Here is a 23,317-nt window from a genome sequence, read left to right on the forward strand (position 1 = left end):
GGTGTTACTTTTGCTCCCTCTCCCTGTAAAAGACTGTAACTTCTGTATGTATAGTGATACAGCATACAATGAGTATCCAGAAGCATCAACATGGTGGATCCTAGCAAATGAACTTCAATAGCAGAGCAATGGAGCATTTTCTAATCAGGACCTCTGGATGCCTTCAGTATAACCTATATATGCTTCAGTGCAGAAAAGACTGTTCTGTTTATTTGGACAAGTTTCCCTAAGGGAGTATCCTTAATCCAGCTGTCATTTAAATATATTGGGAATGGCATGCTAACTTTTAAACACATGATGTGATAGGGAAGCTTATTAGCTCCTGAAAAGCTGCCAGTTTGGAGGTCATCACCCAGCATTGACTATAAGACATTTGTCACAGTTTACACTGAAAATCAAAGTCATCTCGTGTCTTCTCAAAAAAAGGAACAGTCATTCAAATTATTGGTAACTATCTGAATCTTTTTTTTTTTAATCACTCATTGATATTTTTATATGTGCCTTTGTCACAGTTATATATTGTGGGAACTCCTAATACAGATTATGATGTTATATATGTTGGATGCTGGAGCAATAAATCAGACACGTTCGAGACTTTTATGGAGGACAAGACTGTAGCTGCTGTTGAAGATGTGCAGTTGGACATTTTAACGTCAGTCGTCACTGACTCGTTTTTTTTGAGCCAGCCTCAAGTGGTCATTAGAGGTACTGCAGCTTTTGGCTCTCACCTTCACAGCTGAGTTTCCATCTCCAGCTTTCTGTCCATTTTGTTTGAATAAATTAAGACTTTATTCGTTTAAAAGTTTTAAGGGTCCTGATTTGTGAATTTTTGTGACACAGCCAGGCTCTGCCTGTTTCCAAGGTTTGTGATTAGCTTTTTTTTAACCTTCAAAAGAAAGAAAACTCAGAAGAAAAAAATTCAAGAGTTTACTCCAGACTCCTTGGCAGGGCTTTGAAGCTGCAGCTACCCTTAGATTATTAAATAGGATTTAAAAAAAAATCTGAAATAAACTGAGTTTTATATATAAAAGAGGAGGAACTTGGACCCATGACTTTATTATTTCTGAAAGCTCAACCTCAGCCCTGATTGTCCAAGACTAGTTTTGTTTAGAGGGCTTGTTCCATCAGCTGCAGGATCTCTGCCCTCCACATGAACTCCAACTACCTAAAAAGGGGCCAAACCTGGAAAACCACTTTCTCTTCAGCAGTCAATATAGCATCTATCACTCACCCAAGATTTCTGCTTTGCAAAAAGTAAAAGATCCACACAAACAAGGCAGCCTTGATAGACAGCTTACGGCATGTAACAATCTTCGTTATTCGTTTTTAGTGTTTTTTTATATGACTGTAGAAACCTTCCAGCAGAACAAGGCTTTTTGACCTCTGACCTCCAATAAAGGGTTGCAGGGCATCTCAACCACTATCGATGTATTGCATTTACTGCAGACCCCGTGGGTCGCAGTAAAGGCCAAGTATCACGGAGTTGTTGGTCACATCTCAACTGCTGGATGAATTGTAATGAAGCGTAAACATTCATGATCTCCGGCTGGTGATTCTCTCTCTTTTCCTCCAGCGCCGCCCTGTGTGTTTTGGATTAAAATGTCTCTCAGCTGTTGACCGGATTGCATTGAAATCTGCTTCTGACATTCGTGGATGAAAAATTTTAGCAACTTTGACAAGCGCCTGGAGAAAGCGTACCTTAATTTGAAGTGTTTCAGCTCTTTACTTGCCCACAGCGCGCATTCAGCCGCCTCCTGCCTCTCATCTGATTAGTGGTCTGTATGTGTCGGGGAACACTGAAGTTGGCTCGGTAATAAGCATTATAAGGCGGTCTGCCGGAGCCCAGTCTGGCTGTGGGAGGGGTCTGCCAAACCTTTCCCTCTAATTGACCAGGGAGCAGAATCAGTCGGGGGAAGCGAGCGGCCACAGACGGAGAGAGAGGTACTCAGCAGACCGCATGTTGGTGCTTAATAGCGTATAATTGGAACACATTACCTGGAATTAGATTTATTAGGCGTCGCATGGTTACTAAGTGTTTTGGGAAAGCGATTTGAAAGCCAGAAAAAAGCAAAAGCTTAAGTGTTGGTAAGCAGTGTAGCTATTTTATTGCCTGTAATTTTACTGTCTGACGCTGAATTATTCTTTAGACTTCCTTCGCTACACTTTAAAATGCGTGCATGCCCACGGGTGAGAGAAGCGCAGCCTATAGATTTTCCTTGTAAATAATGAAAGTTCAGCGAGTTTAAACATCTTACTGTTTTCTTTTGCGTGTGCGTGTGTGTTTCACTTCCACAGACGGACGCATGGGCTCGATAAAACGGGAAACCCAGCCCATGCCCAAATGGCTGATCTGGAACTGTTTTACTTTGATCAGCCGGATCCCAGAGACGTCTCCCTGGTTTTAGATGAAGAAAGTATCGGTGACAGCGGTGAAAAGTCACTTCATCCCGGCGGAGGAGAGTGTTCAGCACCATGGACAGAGATCAGGGGAGCTCCGCGTCCGGAGGAGGAAACGGAAACATCTTTTACTTGCAAACACCAACATGATGAAGATGCTGATGATGTCCAGCTGATAGGTGCGAGTCCAGAAACCTGCAGATCCTCGAGTGAACTGTACGAGGAGGAGGAGGTAATGGAGGAAGCGGAGGAGGACATCCCGGAACTTTACTTGCTGTCCGACGACGACCTCTCCTCTGAGGACTCGGGGAAGTCTGTGGATTACGGCTTCATCATCGCCGTGACTTGTCTGGTAACTGGCATCTCTCTGGTCGCCATAGCTTACACGGTCCCCAGGGACGTCCGGGTGGACCCGGACACTGTGACCGCCCGGGAGATGGAGCGTCTAGAGAGGGAGAAAGCCAGAGTGGGAGCCCATCTGGACCGGTGTGTCATAGCGGGACTGTGTCTGCTCACCCTCGGGGGCGTGCTGCTGTCCACGCTGCTCATGATCTCCATGTGGAAAGGGGAGATGATGAGGAGGAAAGCCTTCGCCTATTCCAAACACGCAGCAAAGTTGTACGGATCCATCAGTTTGAGAGCTGGCTCCAGCCCCACTCGGGAATCCTGCTCACATTTGTCAGTGGCTGACGAGGATTTAGAAGTGCTCAGCTGAAATTATGGACAGGACAAGCGGAAAAGACTCAGAAAGTGCTTAGAAAATCCTGTCAGAGCTGTCCTATAATCGGCAGGTTTAATGCCTTTTTCATTTCTAACAGCTAATGCTAGTATTTTGGTTAATAGATAGACTTCTTTTGAAAGGATAGGCTTGCATTTTTTCACGTCTGTTGTAATACAGTCCTCCGCATATGGGAGTTATTGGTTGCTGTTATTGTCCCTTCAGCTCATCCAATCTCAGTACAGATGATAGGGGCCACAATCCACAATCCTCTTTCTGGGTAGATGCAGAAATATATATATATATATATAAAAATAAGGCTAAATATAGTAGTTTGATTTGGTTGAATACAGTCCAAAAGAACAGAGCTATTGAAGAACTCACAGGGCTATTTGATAGCAGTAAGTTGCTTTAGGTACGGTGAAGCATGAAATACAGTCAGGAAGCCCAGGCTGTGCAACAGATGCACTGAATGTGCCAAAACCAAAACACTGCACAGCAGGTTTCTAAAACACTGAAAGCTGGAAAGCTATAATGGTGGCTATCATTTTCTCATTTGTGTTTTCAGTTGTGCAGGAAATACCAAAAAATAAATAAGTGGTCACATCACAAGTGAGCATTCGATTTAATGAAATGGGCCTCCTCAGTTTTCTTGAACGCCTCTGTGAGCACTAATATGTTACCCCAGTCAAAACAAGCATCACTCTTTGTGTTTTTATCCATCCGCTGAAGCGAAAACACAATGAGGGAAACTTGATTTTTGTTATGGTCAGTTTAGACTGCTGAAGCCTGATGTCAGCTTCCATTACTCATGTGTGAAAAGGGATTGTGGTTTTAGTCCACCATCACTCAGATTAGGAACAGTTACAGCAAACAAAGACATGTTTTCGTGCACCCAGTATGTGTGCATGCTAGTGTTGTGTTAAGATAGACTTGAGCAAATGTCAATCTATTCTTTGGGTATGTATAGACGGTGATGTGCCATATAAACACCGAGACTTCTGAGGCTAAAACCACGATGTATTCTTTCCTGAAATAAATATTTTGTTTACATTGGAGGTACCGTAGGTGGTTTTCCTTGTGAGGATCTCTGACCTAACTTGTTGTTTACCACTGCATCCGCTGCTGCTAATGATGCTGCAACTTCAGGAAACACTTTAAATGCCAGCACATACTTGTGTGTTGAAAAGCCTGTATGCTGTAGCTGCAAACCTGAACCAGGAGTGGTGTCGTGCTCTAAAGATCTGTAGCCTTCAGTTTCCACCTTGTCAGCAACAGAACCCTGCTGAATTACAACTAACAAAGCTGTGCAGAGCAGGCTTAGAAAAATAACAATAGCATGAGTCCATGTTGGAAATTCTGTTTGACATAAATGTGGCTTGGTGAAGCGATGCTTGTATTTGCTCAGATTTGTTGAGACGCAAATAGTAATACCACAGGAGGTGTAATTAGATTTTGTGGTTGAGCACCGATGTCGGGGAAGCTCAGTGTACGCCGGATACACTTGGGGGTTTTGACTGCAGATGTTCAAACGCTGACAGAAAAAGACAGAAAGAGAATCAACAAACCCCTGGGGGAAAAGCTCTCCTGGTAATTGGAGTTACTTAATTGCTCATGGGAGGCATGTGAATCAGTGAAAAATAAAACAACCCCAGAGCATTTCAACAGCTATCTCAATCAAGCCGCTTATCAAAAGAACCAAACCATTCCAGCTGCAATATTAGAGTGAAATGTCACATTGCATTGAAAGGGGAGGAAGCGAAAAATCGCCCGCTCTCACAAAAGAAGCTGCGAACAAACAGTTTTATCCCCTGCTTGGGGTGTGCAGACATGTGTGCTGTGCAATAATTGGAAGTGCTTATGGCTGGCAGGATTACATTATCCTCCACATGACCTTCTTTCTCTCACCTCGTTAATGTAATTAAATAGGTGCAATCCGCTGACCTGTGTATGAAATATTAAGTCGATTTCTGATGCTAATCTGTCCTTATTTAATGTAGCATCCCGAGGAGTAGTTGGGTACCCGTTGGGTGACGCTTTCTTGAATTTAGAAGGGAGAGAAATGCTTTTCTTAGATGCTTTTATTTTGGGATGAAGTGTTGAGAATCTCTTACTTTTCCCAAGCTTCTCTTATCTGCAGCAGCGGACTATTTCTCACGTTTTCCGCGGATTGCCTTTTTCCATAGCTTTCATATAACAGCTGTGAGCTTGTTGCATTAAATGTGTGGGAGAGAGTGGTATTGCATAGTAAGAGAGTCAGTATTCACAGTAGTGGAAACATGAAAGTCAGACTCCTAAATCAACGCAACCTGCAAAGCACTCAGCCCTATTGGGGCTGGCGTCTGCAGAGATATTAGTCTTTCCAGCCCTTGTTCATTAGAAATTCTCCCAGTTGGTATACTTATTTTGAGATTTGTCTACGAGCATGCAGAAAATGTCTAATTTTAACATCAAATTATCTATGTATATGGGAATTAGAGACAATAAAATGTCCCACCAGTAATAAAGTTATGTTTTTTTCCAGCTTTAAGTAGCTTTGAGTTATTTTTTTTCCCCCCTTTAAAGTATTTGAAAACCTGGTAATAGAAGGTCCACATTAGTCATAGTTTATTTAATTCCACTGCCTCCAAGGCCAAGAATAAAGACTCGTGCTTACCTTTAAAAAGTCTTTAATACACTGAGTAATATTTGTGACTCCAAGTGCAACAAAAACAGTCAAATTCATTGTTAATGGAAACCCACAAACTATTCATAAATCCATGAAAGGTTGTGTCATTTCCAGAATGTCTGCATTTCCGGAGAAAGACATAATTATAGTCGTTCAGCTAAATTCCACTCCTGGTCATCCACACCCACCTTCACAATTAACTGCTTCCATGAAAGAACTCATTTGTGTAATGCAATGATGACATGCAAACGTTCAACACTTGGTGAACACTTCTGTACAGCTGTGCGGACGTGGTTTGATCAGGGTGTGACTGCCATTGGCGTTTTCTAGATAACAATCTAGTGATTTTTAAGGATTTCATGACATTGTAGAGGTGTTTATAAGGTTATGATATGTTCAGTCAAGCAAAGACAATTATTTCACAACCCAGAGTTTACCCCCAACAACTAATGGGAGTACAACCGGGAGCTGGAATAAAGTTACAGCAACATATGTTCAGAAATGATCCAGAAGACCTTTTCTTTTACTTACTTTTCTCCAAGTCCTCCTCCCCATTTTTATCATATTTTACAGTCATATAAAAGTTACATTTCTTCATAACTGCTGAAACAACTTAATTATATTATTTCAACTGGTAACATGCGATTTAATAAAGTTTAGTTCAACCCAAATGACTTAAGTGACACACAGCGCACCACCACTAAAGCAGAAAGCTGAGTGAGAATCATTAAAAAATTGCATTAACTACAACTCAAATACCCTTTAAACTGTGTGCAGACGATAATGCTATCCTGCATTTCTGATCGTCTGATGTATTAGGCGTTCACCACAGAGCATTATGCTAATTTGTTTTGTTCTTGCAGCCACTTATTGACCTCCATATGCATCCATGTGAACTTGCATAAGTTCACGTGTTTACGTAACTGTCCCAAATGAAAGCTTTGTTTCATGTTTGAGCTGTTGTGAGCAGTCCAGGCAAACTTACAGCCAAATAACATCCAAATAAATGCCAAAAACTGCAGTTCCTCTAACGGCCACTTGAAGCTGGCTCAATTCAGTCAATCAGAATAGACTCCCATATTAAAATGTCTCAATTTGGCGCTGCTTGAGTTGGTGAACCTTATGTTGAAGGGCCGCAGGGGCTTGGGTGCAAGTGTCACGTACTTTGTTCTGGTGAAGGCAAAGAATATTTTTTGATGGATGCAGACATCTTTATTTACAGTCTCTGTGGAAAATGTGCATGGCTTTGTTTTGGAAGGCTGGCAATAAGAGAGGATTTTTTTTTAATGCAGCAACCCCCAACTGACTTTGATCTATTTCGTTCTTTCTTGGGGGGGAATAGGGGAAGTGAAACTTTCTTTTAACTGTCAAAACTTTCAAGCAGACAAGTCTAACCTGAGGTGATGGGAGCTGATCGGTTTGATGTGGGTGTTGGGTCAGCCAGCTTATTTTACACGGCATTTATAGCAAATTACTCTTACGTTGGATAATGAATCATTTTAATCAACAGATAAATCTCTAAATATTTGTTAACTATGATGCGAGCTGCACTTGTGAATTCGTATTGGCGTTTTTATTTTTCCAGCTCATTTCAAGCCATCAAGAAAGGCTGAGAGAAACACAAATACAGACGTCTCTCGTGTGAAATAACCGCTCTGGTTTTAACTCAGGCTCATAAGAAATTACAGCCTGCTCATGTTGAAGGTGTGCACGAGAAGGGTTAAAGCGCCTTGTTTCTTCCACAGGCACATTACTGCTGATGTAAAGGAGCTGGGACACTGCAACAGCTTTAATTGGTGTCTGTGTTTGTTTGTTTATTTATTTATTTCTCTCGCTCTCTTTTTTTTTTGCCAGGGGACTCTCCAGACACAAAATCAAACCTGCAATAAAAAAAGCAAACAAAAAAATCACACATATTCACACACACACTGGAAAGGATCCCACAAACACCACCAGTAGCTGGGCTTGTGTGTAAAACGTACACCCCTAAGGACTTCCCAGCAGATGGACGGACAAACACTCTCATGCAGTGCATGCACATTCATGCACGTACATTCATAGCCCCTGGTCCTCGTCCCCCTATTTTTCATGAATGGAGTTAGTCAGAGTAATCATTCAGGGCAGCTGGCAGCAGGAAATGGAATTGGATTGCTGAGGAGGTCACTCGGGGTCAAGCGCTTGGGTGTGGCTGTTGGACACTGGGGATCAGGAGGAAGGAAAGCCTTTGTGGCTGTGCTTTACATCAGCGTCTGGCAGTCACTTATCATCAGCTGTCACAACCACTCATCTCACTGAGTGACAGAGCACCGACTGCACTGGCAGGAAATCTCGCTGGACATCACACAGTCTCACCTACTTTGTTCTGCTGATGTGATAAATTACGAGTAAGATCATGTCTCCTGGTCTGAAATGCTTCTCTTGAACTATTGCCTTAACTTAATGACTTATTCAATAATGATTCTCGTTACTCCCATTGTTGCATAGCAACGGCAGGCAGCCTCAGTCGCAGCTCAGAGAGTGAAGAAGGGACAAAGGAGGAAATTCTTTAAAAAAAAGGAGTAAAAATAACAAGTTGGAAATAAAATCAGCGTCCACGTCATTTATATGCTTTATTCAGTCAACTCAGAGGCTTTAAAAACCAAATCCTGCACAAACTGACAGCCTCCTCTTTCAAGCTGTCTTTCAGGAGGTTTTCAGAGCTGAAAGCCATCGAGGCGGATATATACCTGTAGGCTGCATCTTAACTTGAATTCTGCGGGGACGCAGGGAAGCGTCAGCTATCTGCACATATTTACTGATCAGTTTCACTTTAAAGGCTGAATCAGCTTTCTTTCAACTTGCTGCAACTCTTTTACTCGTGTTTCATCTCAACCAAAATTTTGAACCAATTAAATATTCTGAAGCATTGTGTGTGCTACTTTCTGCTGCTTCCCAGCCACAAGGGGTCACCGCAAGAGGATTTGCAAGACATTTTTGCTGGGTGCCCTTCCCCATGCAACCCCAAATGGGATTAAAATATTCTATAAAGTATTACATAACTTTAAATTCATACCAGGTTTTTCTTTAGGTTATTGCTAAAAAAATGAGAAGAAACAACTTAAGTAAGCATAGCTGTTGCTACAACTAGCGTTTTTAGGTAGACTACACTGGCAAGTTAGGTGGCAATAAGGCAGCAACTTGCTTGCTACAAGGAAAAAAAAAATCAGTGGTTTCCCGGTGATTGCACTGAATTTTTTTGCATTCTGTCAGGAAATTGGACAACATGCGCAGTGAGAACATGCAAACTATGCACAGAATGACTCAACAGGTTTAAACTAAGAAACATACTATTTTTCTTTCAAACAGTGCACAGCTGTGCCACCAAAAATAGATATGGTTCACTAAATATATAATTAAAGTTGTACTTTAAAAGACATGGGGATTGATAAATACCTTTCCGTGTAAAATAATTCATTTGTTATGTGAAAAAGAAAAGTTTCTTGCACTTCCTGACTTGCAAAAAGCACATTTTATGAAGTTAGGTCAGAGGTGATGGAGAGAAATAAATGCCTAAAAGAGCTTAAATCATTTAATGAAAATGCAGTAACATTATTAGATATGAATGAAAATACATCAGTTGCATCACTAATGAGTGCTCATATTTATGTTTGGTTATTTTTTTAAAAGATAACTATTGCATTTTAAGTAGTCTGACAGCTATGAAAGACATCTACTGATCTCACTCCAAACTTACACTTATAAACTGCCTGCATCTTCCTTTCCTTTGTTTGTGGTGATTAAGTGAACCGCCTGCTGTAGGTTGAGCAGCACCCACATACTCGTGTCCCTTTTTTTTCTTTTGCTTATCGTTGTCCTGGAAGAAATGCAGAAGGGACACCATAACCATAGAAACGAGGTCAGCCTGTTGCTACGGAGAAATGCCTGTGTGCCACGATGGCTCAGTGTAAGAGAGCTAAAGATGCTCTTCTCTTGATTTTCCACTTCTAATGGCAGCTGTGGCATGTGTGAAAACTGGCACATTTCCTCTATTATGCCTGCTATAAAGACACTTTTTGAACTGCAAACTTCATTTGAGGAGACGTGTCAGGTGCTGTCATCATACGTCTCCTGTTGAACATCCACCTCTGCACGAATGCAAGAAAAAGACCAAAAATACTTCCTCTGTCTGCAAACCTGAACAGATCAAACATAGAGCTGGGGTTACAGCTGGTTCTTATTGAAGTAGGGTACCTTACTTAAAGATATCTGATCACACATATAACACACCTTTGATCAAGACTAATCAAGCTCAGTTTTTTTCTGTGCTCACTGGGAGCTAAGTTAAGTTGCTCAGTTGTGTCGGTCTCATCTGAACCAAATTTCTAGGCTGTGCAAAAGAATTACTGCCGGTCCTTGTGTTACGTTTTTTACATATGGGTATAAATACATCTCATCTTATCTCATGAGGCCAACAGCAGGGCTTTTAAAATGGAACTTAACTGTGGAAGTATTTATTAAAGAATTAGACAAAAACAAATTAGACAGAAATAGCAGCCATCAGTTTTGGTCAAGTTATTTGAAAATAATAATTAGTTACTAATTACTGATTACCTCTCCAAAAAGTAATCTCATTACTTTACTGATTACTTATTTTCAAAAGGAATTAGTTACTTAGTCAGTTTTTAAAAACATGATAAACAACCTGAATAGGTAATAAAGCAATAGACCTTTCACCCAATTCTATTTTTTCTGCATAATCCATCATATCAAATAGAATCAAATGACAAAGTCTCTTTTTAAAAATTGTTTTATTAGTTTTAATATTTCAATTTTCTGCACAATCAATCAAGCAAAAATTAAACTACATGCAACATTCTCTGACTGGAAGAAATTTGTTTAACATTTAAACCTATTTTCTGCTCATTCCGGCATATCAAATAATTTTTGTGTGTGTTTACACTCACTCTTTCAAATAGATGCAAGTAAAACAGAGCAAAAAATAAATAAAATCAAAGGTATAGCAGCACTGAGTCCTGTCGCTCTTAAATCTATTTTCACCTGTTTAGCAGGAGTGCAGCAGTCAGAGGTTTGCCCGGTGCCGGAGCGGTCATGTCAGTGGGGATCCTTTGTGAATTTCACATTCCGTTGGCAGCGTGCTAAGTGCTTGCTCAGATTTGAACTTTAATTTTTCGCTGTGGAAAGACGTTTTCTTCCCACACAGAGTGAACAGTGGACTCTAATGTTTTTGTCACTTTTCACAGAATCAAACTCAAAGTAAGGTCAGTACTTCCGAGCTTTAAACGCTTCGTGGTCGTACTCTCTCCCGCACTCCATATAACTGTTGATCTGCACGCATCTTTTACCACGGACGTCGTACGCTTGGACGTCATTGTCATGAGACATTCTCACAAATAAAATCACGGTTTAGTAATGCAGTAATGCAGCGAGCTTACGCGAAAGTAACAGTGATCTCATTACTTTTTTTGCACTAGTAATTCCTTACTTTACTTGTTACTTGATAAAAGTAATCGGATTACCGTAACACATTACTTGTAACACGTTACTGTTCATCTCTGACAGTCACACACAAATACATGTGTGTAGAGAGATGAAATCGTTATGTTCAATTAATACAAACAATTATATTTATAATAATTGTAAATTGCATTTATCATTGTGGGGTTTTATCTGTGAATGGATTTAGAGTTTGTGTATAGCAGACAAAATCTTATCCCATGGTTAACTTCTTTTTTCATTAGATATAACACTGTAACATCAGACCTCACACTGAACCTCATGTCTGTTAGCTGTTTTAATTTAGTATTCTGGCAGATCTGAAAGCAGTCAGAGTATGAAAGGTGCTGTTGTAGTATTTCTATTAGGGATACGCTACACATTATACTCTGCATTATAGAAATATACACACCTGTATTGCTGTATGTCTCTTGCAACGCCCAACCTTTTTCCTGGTCAAGGCTGGGAGATAGATTAGCTTTAAAAGTAGTAAAAAAAAAATAAAGTAGCAACCTGTTTTCTTTTCTTCCTTTATTCTCACTGGTTCGTAGGTGTGCTCATAATATATGTATAAGCACTTAAAAAGAATTGATCTACAGACACTACATCCTATCTCTGTAGCGTTTTCACAGAGTTGAGAAACGACATATTTATAATGTAAGAAGTTTGTTATCTTAGTTTTACATTTAAAAGTGATTTAAAACATCATACATCATAGAGATAAAAGGCACAGCCACCCTTGCATTACATACACAGTACAGTGCTACAGCATTCATGAAACCCGTGACAAATTTCCTAGGTGATGGCTTTTTATAGTCTTAAAATTACATCTATTAGCCAGAGTGTGCGTTTTTTCTTAAAGGTGCCACATAAAAAAAACCTCAGAAATGTCTATAGATCCTCAGGGGTGCGGCTGATGGACTATTCATGACTGTGAAATAAATGTGCTATAAAAAAGTATAAAATGGTTGATTGCAGTAGTAAAATAAGTTATCAAAATGACTGAAAGCTTCAGTTGTGAATGTTTGTGCAGCGACAAGTATAATTCACATGTTTCTGAGGTCTGCCGGCACAGTTTATGCTGGATGTTTTGGTCTTAAAAAAATCGGATCTATCAAATCCATATGAATCAACACGGGAGCATTTGGAAGCATCTCTGTCTAAGAAATAAATTATGTAAACTCTCTGTCTGCAATTCACTGAACAGATATTTCAACACTTTGGGTGGTGGTGGAGTGAAAGGAGGAGGGTAAATTAAACTCACAGCAGGACAGTTTTGCTTACCTTGTCTTTGATTTATGTTGCAATTTATCCCACTTGCCAGGTTTTCAAATCCGAACACACAGAGCCTACCTGAGCAAGAACATAAAGGATTTCTACAGAATACTAATTCCTTTTAAGTTGCTATTTAGGGTGAATCTAAATCTTTAAGTGCATCTGACGTCCTTATCCCAGATGTTTACTGACTCAGTGGAGGTTTGCTGAGAAAGAACCACAGACAAAAGCCTTAGAGGGCTTTATTTGGAGAAATCAATTGAGTGCAATCTTACAGTATCAAACACTGCAAGAGTGGGTTTTTTGTAACATTGATTATGTCTATTCTTTTTGTGCTGCTCTATCCAAATCAATATTTTATATTTGCGACTGAGGAAGGCTACATTCTCGGAGCTGTGGCTTTTCTTGTCATCCACCACAACTATGTAGAATATCCGGGAAGTGTGAAAGAAAACTATTTCATTGGAGTTCTTTTATTTACTTTTAAGTGTCAGGAAGCTACATAGCTAAAATAAATAATCCACTGGAATGTTTTTGTTATTTGACAGTTCGTGCCTGGTAGAGATTATTTTGTTGCAGAAATATATTGTAACAAGATGCGCACCGAAATTTGAAATGTCACTTCACCCACGTGTTGTTGGTATTGTTTTGGTTTTATTTGTCCAGAATTTAATATCCATCTCTGAGTTTTTACCGCCTCCAAACACCAGTGGGAGTGAAAAGAAACTGTAATCATGATGCTGAAAGGCAATATTGAAATGCAACTTCATGTTTTTGTTTTTGGACATAATAATAATCTTTGATAGTCTTTGATTTCATTGTTATCTAGTTTCTAGTCTCTTGATTTCTGTCTCGGTGCTTCCCCTGTGTTCCTTGTTGTGTGCGAGAGATGACCATGTTAGGGAAATCCTCTCTGTGACAGCATGCAGATTCATGACTAGAAAAACTGTCTCAGGGATTACTTTCACATACCCCTGTAACAATATATGCATAAGAGAAAGTAAGGAAAAGTATTATGGATCCACTTTTAGGAAGACCTTGGCATTTCATAAACGACGCTTATTTGCTTTCTCAAGGAGAGAAGGTGCATGCCCCCTTCTATGGTAAGCTAAAGCTAGAGCGAGCAGTTGGTCATCTTAGTTTAATGCAGCCTAATGTGGGTTTTATGGTCCTGCACTGCACTCGCTGGCCACACACAGAGTGGGATAATGGGGAATCCATCCTCCGCAGAGGCTACTGAGACACACTTGTGTGGAGTCTTCCAAAAGAATGCTGATTGTTTGAACACTTGGCTTGAATATGAAAGGGAGTAACAGCTGAGTACACTTAATAAAGGAAGGATAAAAAATCAGAAAGCTTACATATGAAACAGACAATAGCAGCAGTGGAGACTATTCATTGTTTTTCATCACTTCACTACAAATAATCTTTGTCTGACTGTAATCTCCATGACACGGGCTAAGCTAAAGGACAACAGCAGCACAAACGCTCCACCTTTTGTTCACACTCCCTCTAAGCGACAAAACTCAACTTATTTAGGTGTAAGTCTACAAAGTTCTGCATGGCACCTACTGGTATAGTATTATGTGCTACAAATGCTACAACTCAAGAAAAACGCGATATTTCATTTAATTAAACACAGCAGTAAAGACGTCCAGTACAAGTGAAGTTATATTTAAATAACTGTAAATCTATGCTGCTAAATTACTGCAATAAAAATAACTCACTGGTTATAACACAAAAGAACAGGGTAAGAAATGAGGAGACAGTCAAAGTTTGCAGTGTGAGACAATATAATAGATTTTGCAGTCACAATTAGCAATCGCACTCCTGCACAGCAGCCAGGTGCTGCCACAAACCAGACTGCCCAAATTGACCCTGCCAATAAGCCCCGAGGGAAAACCGTTAATGTGTTAATGTTTCAGTATCTACAGCACCACAGGACAGAAACATTATAATTATAAAAAGCTAAAACCCGAGTGGAAAACAATCACTGGTTGACTGGAATTCAAAGAAAAAAGAAGACATAAAGTAAATACACTATAACGACAAAGAAATGTCACATCTGAAATTGAAGTCTACATAGCATGAGCAGCTGCAGGGCTGTAGGTCTATACCTTGAATACTCAGACGTGAGTCTCCATAATAGAAAAAATCAACAATGAATTAAAGAGCATTTCATTTACACTTCAGCTTTCATTAATATTCCTCAGGGGAAAACAACCAGCCACCAACTCTCATTTACAGCAACTCATTTATCCTGGAAAAAGTATACTTTTTATGAATGCCAGCACGTACTGTTAATTGTGCCAGAGAACATGTTAGGCTTGGTTGAAAAGACAAACTATGGTTTGCATTAACTGAACACACATAAATCTAGGTGGCTGTGAGCAGACTGTAAGTTTGGGCATGATGAAGATACCTACTAGACCTCAAGGATGGCTTTTATGGTTTTAACACACCTTACTGTGGAACATCAGTGATTTGATCAGTGTTTCAGGATTTTCAACATCATGAACCCTCACCTGGGTGATCAGTCCTCAGGTTGTGTCTTGGGAACTTGTGCTGTCCAACAGGTTGTTCCTTTTGCTCCACAGCAATTTTAGCACTTTCAGTGCTTTTCAGCAGCAGCAGCATGTTCCTGATGGCTCTCTTGAGCAGCTCGGTGGCCCCATGGAGTGAATGTCTAGCTAAACCTTGGCACTTGGCCAAGCAGTGGGCCCTCAGTACCCTGTTTTGGCAAATTTCTATGAGCTCCTTGTACTTGGCTCTCTTCCTCTTGAATGCCTCTTCCAGCTGGTCTTCTCGAGGCACAGTCAGTCCAGCAGGACCACTTGCCTCAACGATTCTGACACTGGAACCATGTCAGGTCTGAGTGTAGTCACGGCTATGGTGTCTGGGAATTTGAGCCATCACTGCAGGTTGACCTTCAGCTGCCAGTGAGCTGTTGCTGCTTCTCTCCAGCTTTGACAAAAGAAATAAAGCACTTTGCTGTTTGTTTTGCCGTCTGATGAAAGAGATCGCTGCACAGATGGCCTCTGCGATAATCCCCAGCACCTGGTTGTGATGCCACCAATATGTCTCCCAGGGCCTTTGGGCGACAGCTGAAGATGTGTTCCAAGGATGTTATTCCCTGAATATTCCCTGGCACAGGGGACATATTGGAGCTTCACCCCATGAGAAAGAGTGTGGTTGGGCTTAGGAGGACATTAAGCTAATACTACCATTCTTACTTCAATTGTTTCCAGTACTGGAAAATCACCCAGAGCACAAATTCACATGCACTACATCTCATTGAAGAGAAACCTCAGTACAACTGCTTATTTGACTGGCTTCATATTTGTTAGGTGTATTTCTGGGAACCCAAGTAAGTGCAGTGTTGAATTCGATGTTGGATGAGTGATTCTCATATTTCGGATAAAAATATTTCCCCTATAGTGACTACAGCCCAGAAAAAGTATCTGACACCTTCCTTATTTGTTAGTGTTTTTTCATATTTGTCACATGTATATGTTTCATCAAACAAATGTTAATACTAGACAAAGATAACCCGAGCATCTCGTATCTCTTAAGTGACCCCTAAAACTAATAACTGGTTGTGCCACTGTTGGCAGCAAGAACCACAAACAAGTAATTATGATAAGTCTTTCACATTACGGTGGACGAATTTTGGCCCACTCGTCTTCACTTTTGGAGGGTTTTCGAGCATAAACGGCACAAACGTTTAAGGTCATGCAGAGCATCTCAGTTCAGGCCACTCCAAAATCTTTATTTTGTTTTCTTGGGGGGTTTCAGCCCTTTAGAGATGGACTTACAGGCATGTTTCAGATCACATTCTTACTGCATAATCCAAGTGACACAAATAAATAGATAAATAAATAAATAATAATGGTGTTTTGCCACGAGCATCCTGTTTTTTCCCAGCTGCAGACCTCAGTGTGAACAGTTTTCGTACAGGTAAAACTTTCATGCTGAAAGAAGCGGTTGAGTTTTTCAAACATGATTTTTCAGGGCTGTGATTAATGCAAATGAAATTCCTTTCAACCTCCTTGTAAAACTGAAACGGAATCTGCAGAAGTTGGAGAAAAATATGCATACTCTCTCTTCCTCTCTCTCGTTTTTTGGTTGCTATTCAGGTGAACCTAACGAGCAGTACTCCCAAAATATTCCTTCACAGTCTGGCAGATGTTGGCTGAACAGTGCAGATCTGTGGAGTTCAAGATGTGCCAGCTGACTCACGAGCATGTGAGTGACTCGTCGTGACAACATATCCATCACCGTGCCGGAGCCAAAATAACGCATGTGAAATGTAAATGGTTTCATTGCACAGAAAACACACACAGTAATCTCTCTGGTGCTGCAAAGGTAATAACCTGAAGCGAATAAAAAAAGATTAATTACACAATGTAATGCAATACCTAAAATACTGCTCGTCTTCGAAAATATATTTTTTGCTTTACTGTGGTTATATGCAGGAAGAGGTGGCAGTGCTCTTTAATGTCGACTTGTGTGTTTGAAAAGAAGTCCTGATGAAACATTTCAGGTTTCAAATCTTGAAAAACAAAAACAACGTCTCTTTGTTCTCGGTCGGCTTGAACACCAGACCCCATCTGTTCTCCAGGGTGAATTATGCCGTCTGTCATTCAAACCAGATCAAACTGAGGTGATTCACATCTGCATCATGAACAAACATGAGGCAACTGATGCAAAAAAAATACATGTACTTACAAGCGCTTTGTTTCTGGTTCCTTACGCAGGAAAATAATGAGCCTGGATACCGAGCGGGAAACTTCACAGACTTCATCCAATCCCAGGTTCCCTCCTTCAAATCTCTTGTAATGCAGATAACAACACTGAGCTCCTCTTCAGTCTGATTTTTATCCTCTGGCAGCATAACTGCAATATATACAGCACCGTGCCTTCGTGGTGTGCTACTGGTTTGGATTTTCTTTCTTTATATAAAGTAAGCGATGGGGTTCCTGTTGAAAACCACCTCGTTTTACCTAAAGTGTTAACTATGTTGGCCCAAGATTTGATATTTTATTTTAGCAGTTTCTGGATTCATTAAACACTCTCCATGATGATTTCTTTCAAGTTTATCTGCATAATTAGCTATTAGCTGATTAGAGTAGCTATTTTATTTTAGGGATGCTAAGCTGTATTTTGAGTCTTACAGCCTCCTGGTCATGCTCAAAAGGAGAAATAGAAAATCTCAGTGAAAGATTAATTTTAGGTTGTTATTTTTTTCTCTTCACTGACAATAGGATGGCCAATTTTCCAGTAAATGCTGCAAGTGAGTCAGAAAACCATCTTTGCTTTTGTAAAATTGCAGGCCGAAAAAACAACTCATGGGGGCTTTAAATTTATGTCTGTATACTGACGTCATATCAATAATGAGTGTAAAGCCCTGTGTGGTTTGATGGATTCATACAAAGGTTTTTGAGTGATGATTTTGAAGACCCCAGATCTTTGAGATTTGGGCATCACACTGCAGGTGTGGAATTTGATATGTAAGCATTTATGCTCAAAGGCATTGAAGAACACATTTACTGATACCTTCATCTAAAGCTTCATTAAATGCTTGGATCCAGACACATCTGTTCTCTCCAGACTTTAAATAATAACTTGGATCAGAAATCTTTGCAAACAAATGTGTCCAAAAATGCAAGCGCTCTAATGTTTATTTATTAAAAATGTGTTACATAACAAATTACAGTGTTTTGTTGTTTTGATTTGAAGAACGATAACTTTACGGTAGTTTCATTTTAATGAAGAAAGACAAACTGTTAAAAAGAAAAATCCAGATAAAAACTACATTATATAAAATGTATTTATTGTTTAACTTATTCACTCATCAATCTATAACCTTTGCGTAATCTGTTTGGAATTTTCTTTCTGGGTTTTTGGTTGATATGCTGTCTCTCTCCTTTAAAATGAATACACCCAAAAAATTTAGAGGCTTTGTAAGTGAAAAAATTAAAAGCAAAGAAATTGTCAAGGTTTTTTTTAACATATCTTATCTTTACAAACTGTTGCATCATCTCCCTCTGTATAATCTGTGATTCTCTGAGCTTCTGATATAATACTGGCATGGCAGTAAAAACTGACATGATAATACACTCATGTCTTCATCCCAGCTGCAGCGCCAGGTTACAAAAATCACGAGGTGCTTGGTGACTTGCGGGAGTGGGTGACATCAACTTTGTTCTACAATGCTGTTCACCTGCACTGTATGGCAGGTATAATGGTGTCCTTAAAGTTAGCATTCTAGATAACCGACTGCATCTAGACATATTGTTTTGGGTGCTAAGTTATCAGCTAACAGCAGTAAGTTTGGTTAGCAAGCTGCACCCGTGGCTTTTATAAGCACATTGCACAAACCGACACATAGTTACACTGCTGACTGAGTATAAATGAATGCTAATGCTGCTATGTTCTCAGAGTAAATATATTTGTGAACAGGCTTCTGCCAAGGTATTCACAGCTTTATCTGCAGAAAATAATCAATTAATGCTGCTTTAAAGCCATCAAAGCCAAATAGTAGTCTGAGCATGTAGCTGTGGTCTAAATAAAAGTACCACTGTTATTCTTCCTGCTGAGTTGAGCTGTGTGTTTACTATCAAAGACATAAAGCAGAAACAATTCCATTCTCATTCTTGGGTCTAACACAAAATGGCCCTCAAGCTACCACAATACACCTGCCATGTTCACATCCTGCAGAAAATTGTGGCGCGATTGACAGCACAATAGGCCGATGAATAAAAATGGGGAATGCTTTTCTAAACTGTATTTGCAAGAACGTAATTACTATCAAGCAAATCTTTTTATAGCTGGTGCGCTGTTTCTACACTGCAGTATATTGCAAAGCTGCTACTTTTAGTGAGTGCAGTTCATTCACAGACAAGATCAATGTATTTTTCCATTCTCACTGAATTTGCTTTGTTCTTTTTCTTTTTATTCGACTTAAACACAGCCTTACCTTACAGCTTGCTTTTTTTTGATCAGACAGCACACATGGTAGTCTACAGTTGTGTATGTATGTGTTCTGACAGTGGGAGGGCAAAGTCATCAGGCTGGTAGGATCAAAGCACTGAGCGCTTACTTTCCCTCGCCAGAAACTCTCAATATTACATATAAATTACTAAGAAGACGACAAAATGTCTGACCTCCGGTCTCACTTCACACTGTGAGCGTGTGCTGTGCAGACAGCTCAAGGAGCTCAGTTCATTTTATTCAGCTTAGAATATGTGAGGGTGAAATGTCTCAGTTGGAGGCAAATAAAAACATGTCATCTTCTTTGCTTTTTCCTGAGCAGCTGTTTGCTGATTCTGGACAGTTTTCTTTATAAAACCTGAAAAAGCAATGCATGCAACATGAATCCTGCACTTAACACAGCAACACAGACAAAACCACTGTTCTGATCTTAGTCCACTGAAGCCGTGGCCCTCTCATTCAGCCTGAAATAGCTTCACATTTTTTAAGTGATGCTATGAAATTCTTCAAAGACTTCTCTCAGGATAAATTAAATTCCATTAATGTACCTTTATGATGAATCATAGATTGTATATAAAAGATGGAAGCAGCCACCATAACGTCACCCATTGTTTTTGCCCCCCTTTTTTTAAATGAATACTTTTGTTGTTTTGGTTTAGTCCAATGCATAGGAATAAACTGTAAATAAAAGATGGACATGGTAACCATGCCACCCATTGGTTTGTGAAGCGTTATAGAAAGAGTGCAAGAGGTCCAGTTAACCCTTTAAGACCGGTCGGAGCGGGCACGCTCCGTTTTGCGTAACCATTTTTAAATCCCTGTAGAACTGGAACCACATAAGCTATCACAATAAATTTTTTTGCATATGAAACCAGAGGAGTTGTACTTACATGTTATGCCATCAGTTTGTCCTAGGTCACGGTTTCCTTCCACATATAGCTTTGCAAAAATTGCATAAAAGCACTTGCAGCAACAAAAACATAATAATCCATAAACACGCTTTACTGATCCGATGAGCTGTTCGTAAAACTTCCTATGTTGGAACAGACATCAGCGCGAACTATCGCATGTCCGCCATTACCTGCCCCAAACCGGAAGTGGCGTCATTTTCCCGGAAAATGTAGTTTTTTACCTTCAGGGCCTTATAAGCCTATACTGGTGTTTTTAAAAGTCATGTTTGACTTTATGCTCTTCTCTATAGTTTCTGGGATGCTTAGAACTCAAATTGCACTGCTTTTTTTTTTTTTTTTTACAAATTTGCATTAATATATAATATTATAATATTTATTTTTGTTTTTCCTGCAGTAAATAACAATTTGTGTATCTCAAAACTAAAACTATGAAGACACTCCAAATACATTTGGTATTTGGTATTTATTTATTTATTGTCATTGTCAAGAACAATGAAATTGCGTTTGGGGCTTCCATACAACCCCAAAAAAAAGAAGAAAATAATAAATACCCCTTAAAACCCAAGTGTACATATTTAACCCAGTGTGACTCCAATGCAATAAGACAATCCTTAGCAATAATGTTCGTAGAAATTCAGACAAAGACCTGAGAAACATGACAAAATACAACAATGCAACCCATTTCCTGTTGTATTAACTATTTTGTGCAACTTTTTTGTATTTACAGTTTTGAGGGATAAACCTCTTAAATTTCACTAACTAGAAATAATGTAAAAAAACAAACAAAACAAAAATGATTTTCATTTTTTTGTAGTTCATTGCACTTTTTTGCAATTTATGTAGTTACCATTCACTTAATGCATACATATTATTAAAATTTGGGCTATAATGGTTGTATTAATGTATAGCAACTTGAAATGCTCCCAAAAATGGCACTGCAGCATGTAAAAATATACAGATAAGCTCTGGCGGACTTTGTTCTGTGGTAGGTCTTAAAGGGTTAAGCGATTGTAATGAGTCAAAGTGAGCTCTACCTGTTAGCATACCTGTCAATCACAATGCTAATTTTCTGTCTTTGAATGGATATGATACAAAAAACATTCAACCACCGTATATGTTTTTATTAAGTAGAAAAGTATTTATATAAAGTTGCTGTAAAAACATACCTTTAAGTCAACTTTTCCTTTATTGCTGTTTATCTGGCCATTTAACCCTCTCATTGCAGTCAGTCTCAAGTGGCCGCTCAAGAAACTGCAGTTTTTAATATTTACTTGGGTTAATTTTTCAGTGCCTGAGAAATACATGGAAAACTATTGAAACTAACATGCAGTGTTAAGAAAGTTACTTTTAAAATGTATTCCACTATAGATTACAGAATACAAGCCGCAAAATGTAGTTGTTTTTTTTTTTGTTGTTGTTGTTTTTTTAACAAACAACAACAAACAGAGTTTGCATTGCACAATTCTTCTTTGAATTTGAAGTGGTGTCGGAATTTCCAACTAAGAAATGCATTCCTGCCTGTGCACTGCTTGCTCTGTTGTGCAGGATTCGGGTCCATTGTGTAACTGACACCACCAACATTAACAGGGCGCTTACATTGGAGCCTCTTTCGTGTTTGTTTGGGTTTCCGGCAATGCCTTTAATTACCAAAATTAAAGAGGGGATAGAGAGGGGATAGCCTAACATATGAAACAGGAAAAGACCACCATGTAATCCATTATTTCAACAAAGTAACTGTATTCTAATTATCACCTTTTAAAACTGTAACTGTAACGGAATACAGTTACTCATATTTTTTTATTTTAAATACGTAACACTGGTACATGTATTCTGTTACTCCCCAACACTGCTAACATGTAAAAATTGTGCATGTTAGCATTTTAATGTGAAAGATTTAGCTTACTGCATAACTGTAAACACATTACTGAGCTGCTTATGTGAAATAAATATGCAATATACACTTTGTATAATTGTGACCTATTTGTGTTTGTTCTTAAAGGCAAACTTTCCAGACTAATCTTGCCATTTCATAACTTCATAAATTCATAACTGCACCCCATTCGGGCACAGTCAGACAGAGTAATGGTTTTAGATTTTGTTTGCCTTACTTTGTCTTTGTGTGTGTGTGTTCTTGCCACACATTTGCCACTTTCTGATCCCCGTTGTGCTCGTTCTGTCTTTTTTGCTCTGCTGGTGAGAATGTATCACTATGGCTGAGTGCACCAGCCATCTACGGTTTAATGTCCTTGATCCCACGTTTTTAAACATACAATATTCATGTAACCTGAATGGTAATGAAAGAATTCCTGCAGGACCTGCAGCGAATGTCTTCATGCAGTAAATTAGCATTACTATACTGAGGTTACATATAGAGATGGACCGATCCGATATTACGTATCGGTATCGGTCCGATACTGACCTAAATTACTGGATCGGATATCGGAGAAAAATAAAAAATGTAATCCGATCCATTAAATATCACGAAAGCACCTCACAAAACTTGCAACACACCGTAACTCACCTCAGAACGTTAGCACGTCGGAGCAGTATGCATCACGTGATAGAGCGGCTGTGGCATGCGGGACCTGTCGGTGGTCTGGATAGCATTTGGAGCTGAACCCGGCATTTCATCTCCGACAAAGTTATCCCGAGAGAAGTAAAGCAAGTGTGTAAGTCCATCTCTGAATGTTTGTAAAGCATTCCTGCGTTAAGCTTAACAAGCGACTGCCTCTTCTTGCTGCTACTTCAATCATGAAACTGCTTAACGATCAGCTGATCGGCTTTTCTGTCGGGAGTCCGTGTCTCTAGTTTGCTTTTGGCCCACTTTGCACCAGAAAGAGGAAACCAGCGGCTGAACAACAG

The 23,317-nt window shown here is 39.5% G+C and overlaps 1 protein-coding gene across 2 annotated transcripts; it reads left to right on the forward strand.

Moving 5' to 3' along the window:
- The first annotated feature begins 1,794 nt into the window (after nt 1-1,794).
- On the forward strand, nt 1,795-5,661 carry LOC146682660 (transmembrane protein 74). Of its 2 annotated transcripts, none has more exons than XM_085446783.1 (2): nt 1,795-2,085; nt 2,296-5,661. In XM_085446783.1, exon 2 carries the CDS (start codon nt 2,342-2,344, stop codon nt 3,110-3,112), a length of 771 nt encoding a protein of 256 aa, XP_085302909.1. In that variant the 5' UTR covers nt 1,795-2,085; nt 2,296-2,341; the 3' UTR covers nt 3,113-5,661. The 2 variants fall into 2 exon arrangements, with proteins under 2 accessions (XP_085302909.1, XP_085302908.1); XM_085446782.1 differs by having other exon boundaries at nt 1,795-1,941.
- The last annotated feature ends 17,656 nt before the right edge of the window (nt 5,662-23,317 follow it).

Source organism: Copadichromis virginalis, linkage group LG22 (genome assembly GCF_057382275.1).
Source record: "Copadichromis virginalis isolate Kocher_CV1m ecotype Utaka linkage group LG22, C_Virginalis_male_GT1.1, whole genome shotgun sequence".
In the NCBI taxonomy this organism is placed as follows: Eukaryota; Metazoa; Chordata; class Actinopteri; order Cichliformes; family Cichlidae; genus Copadichromis; species Copadichromis virginalis.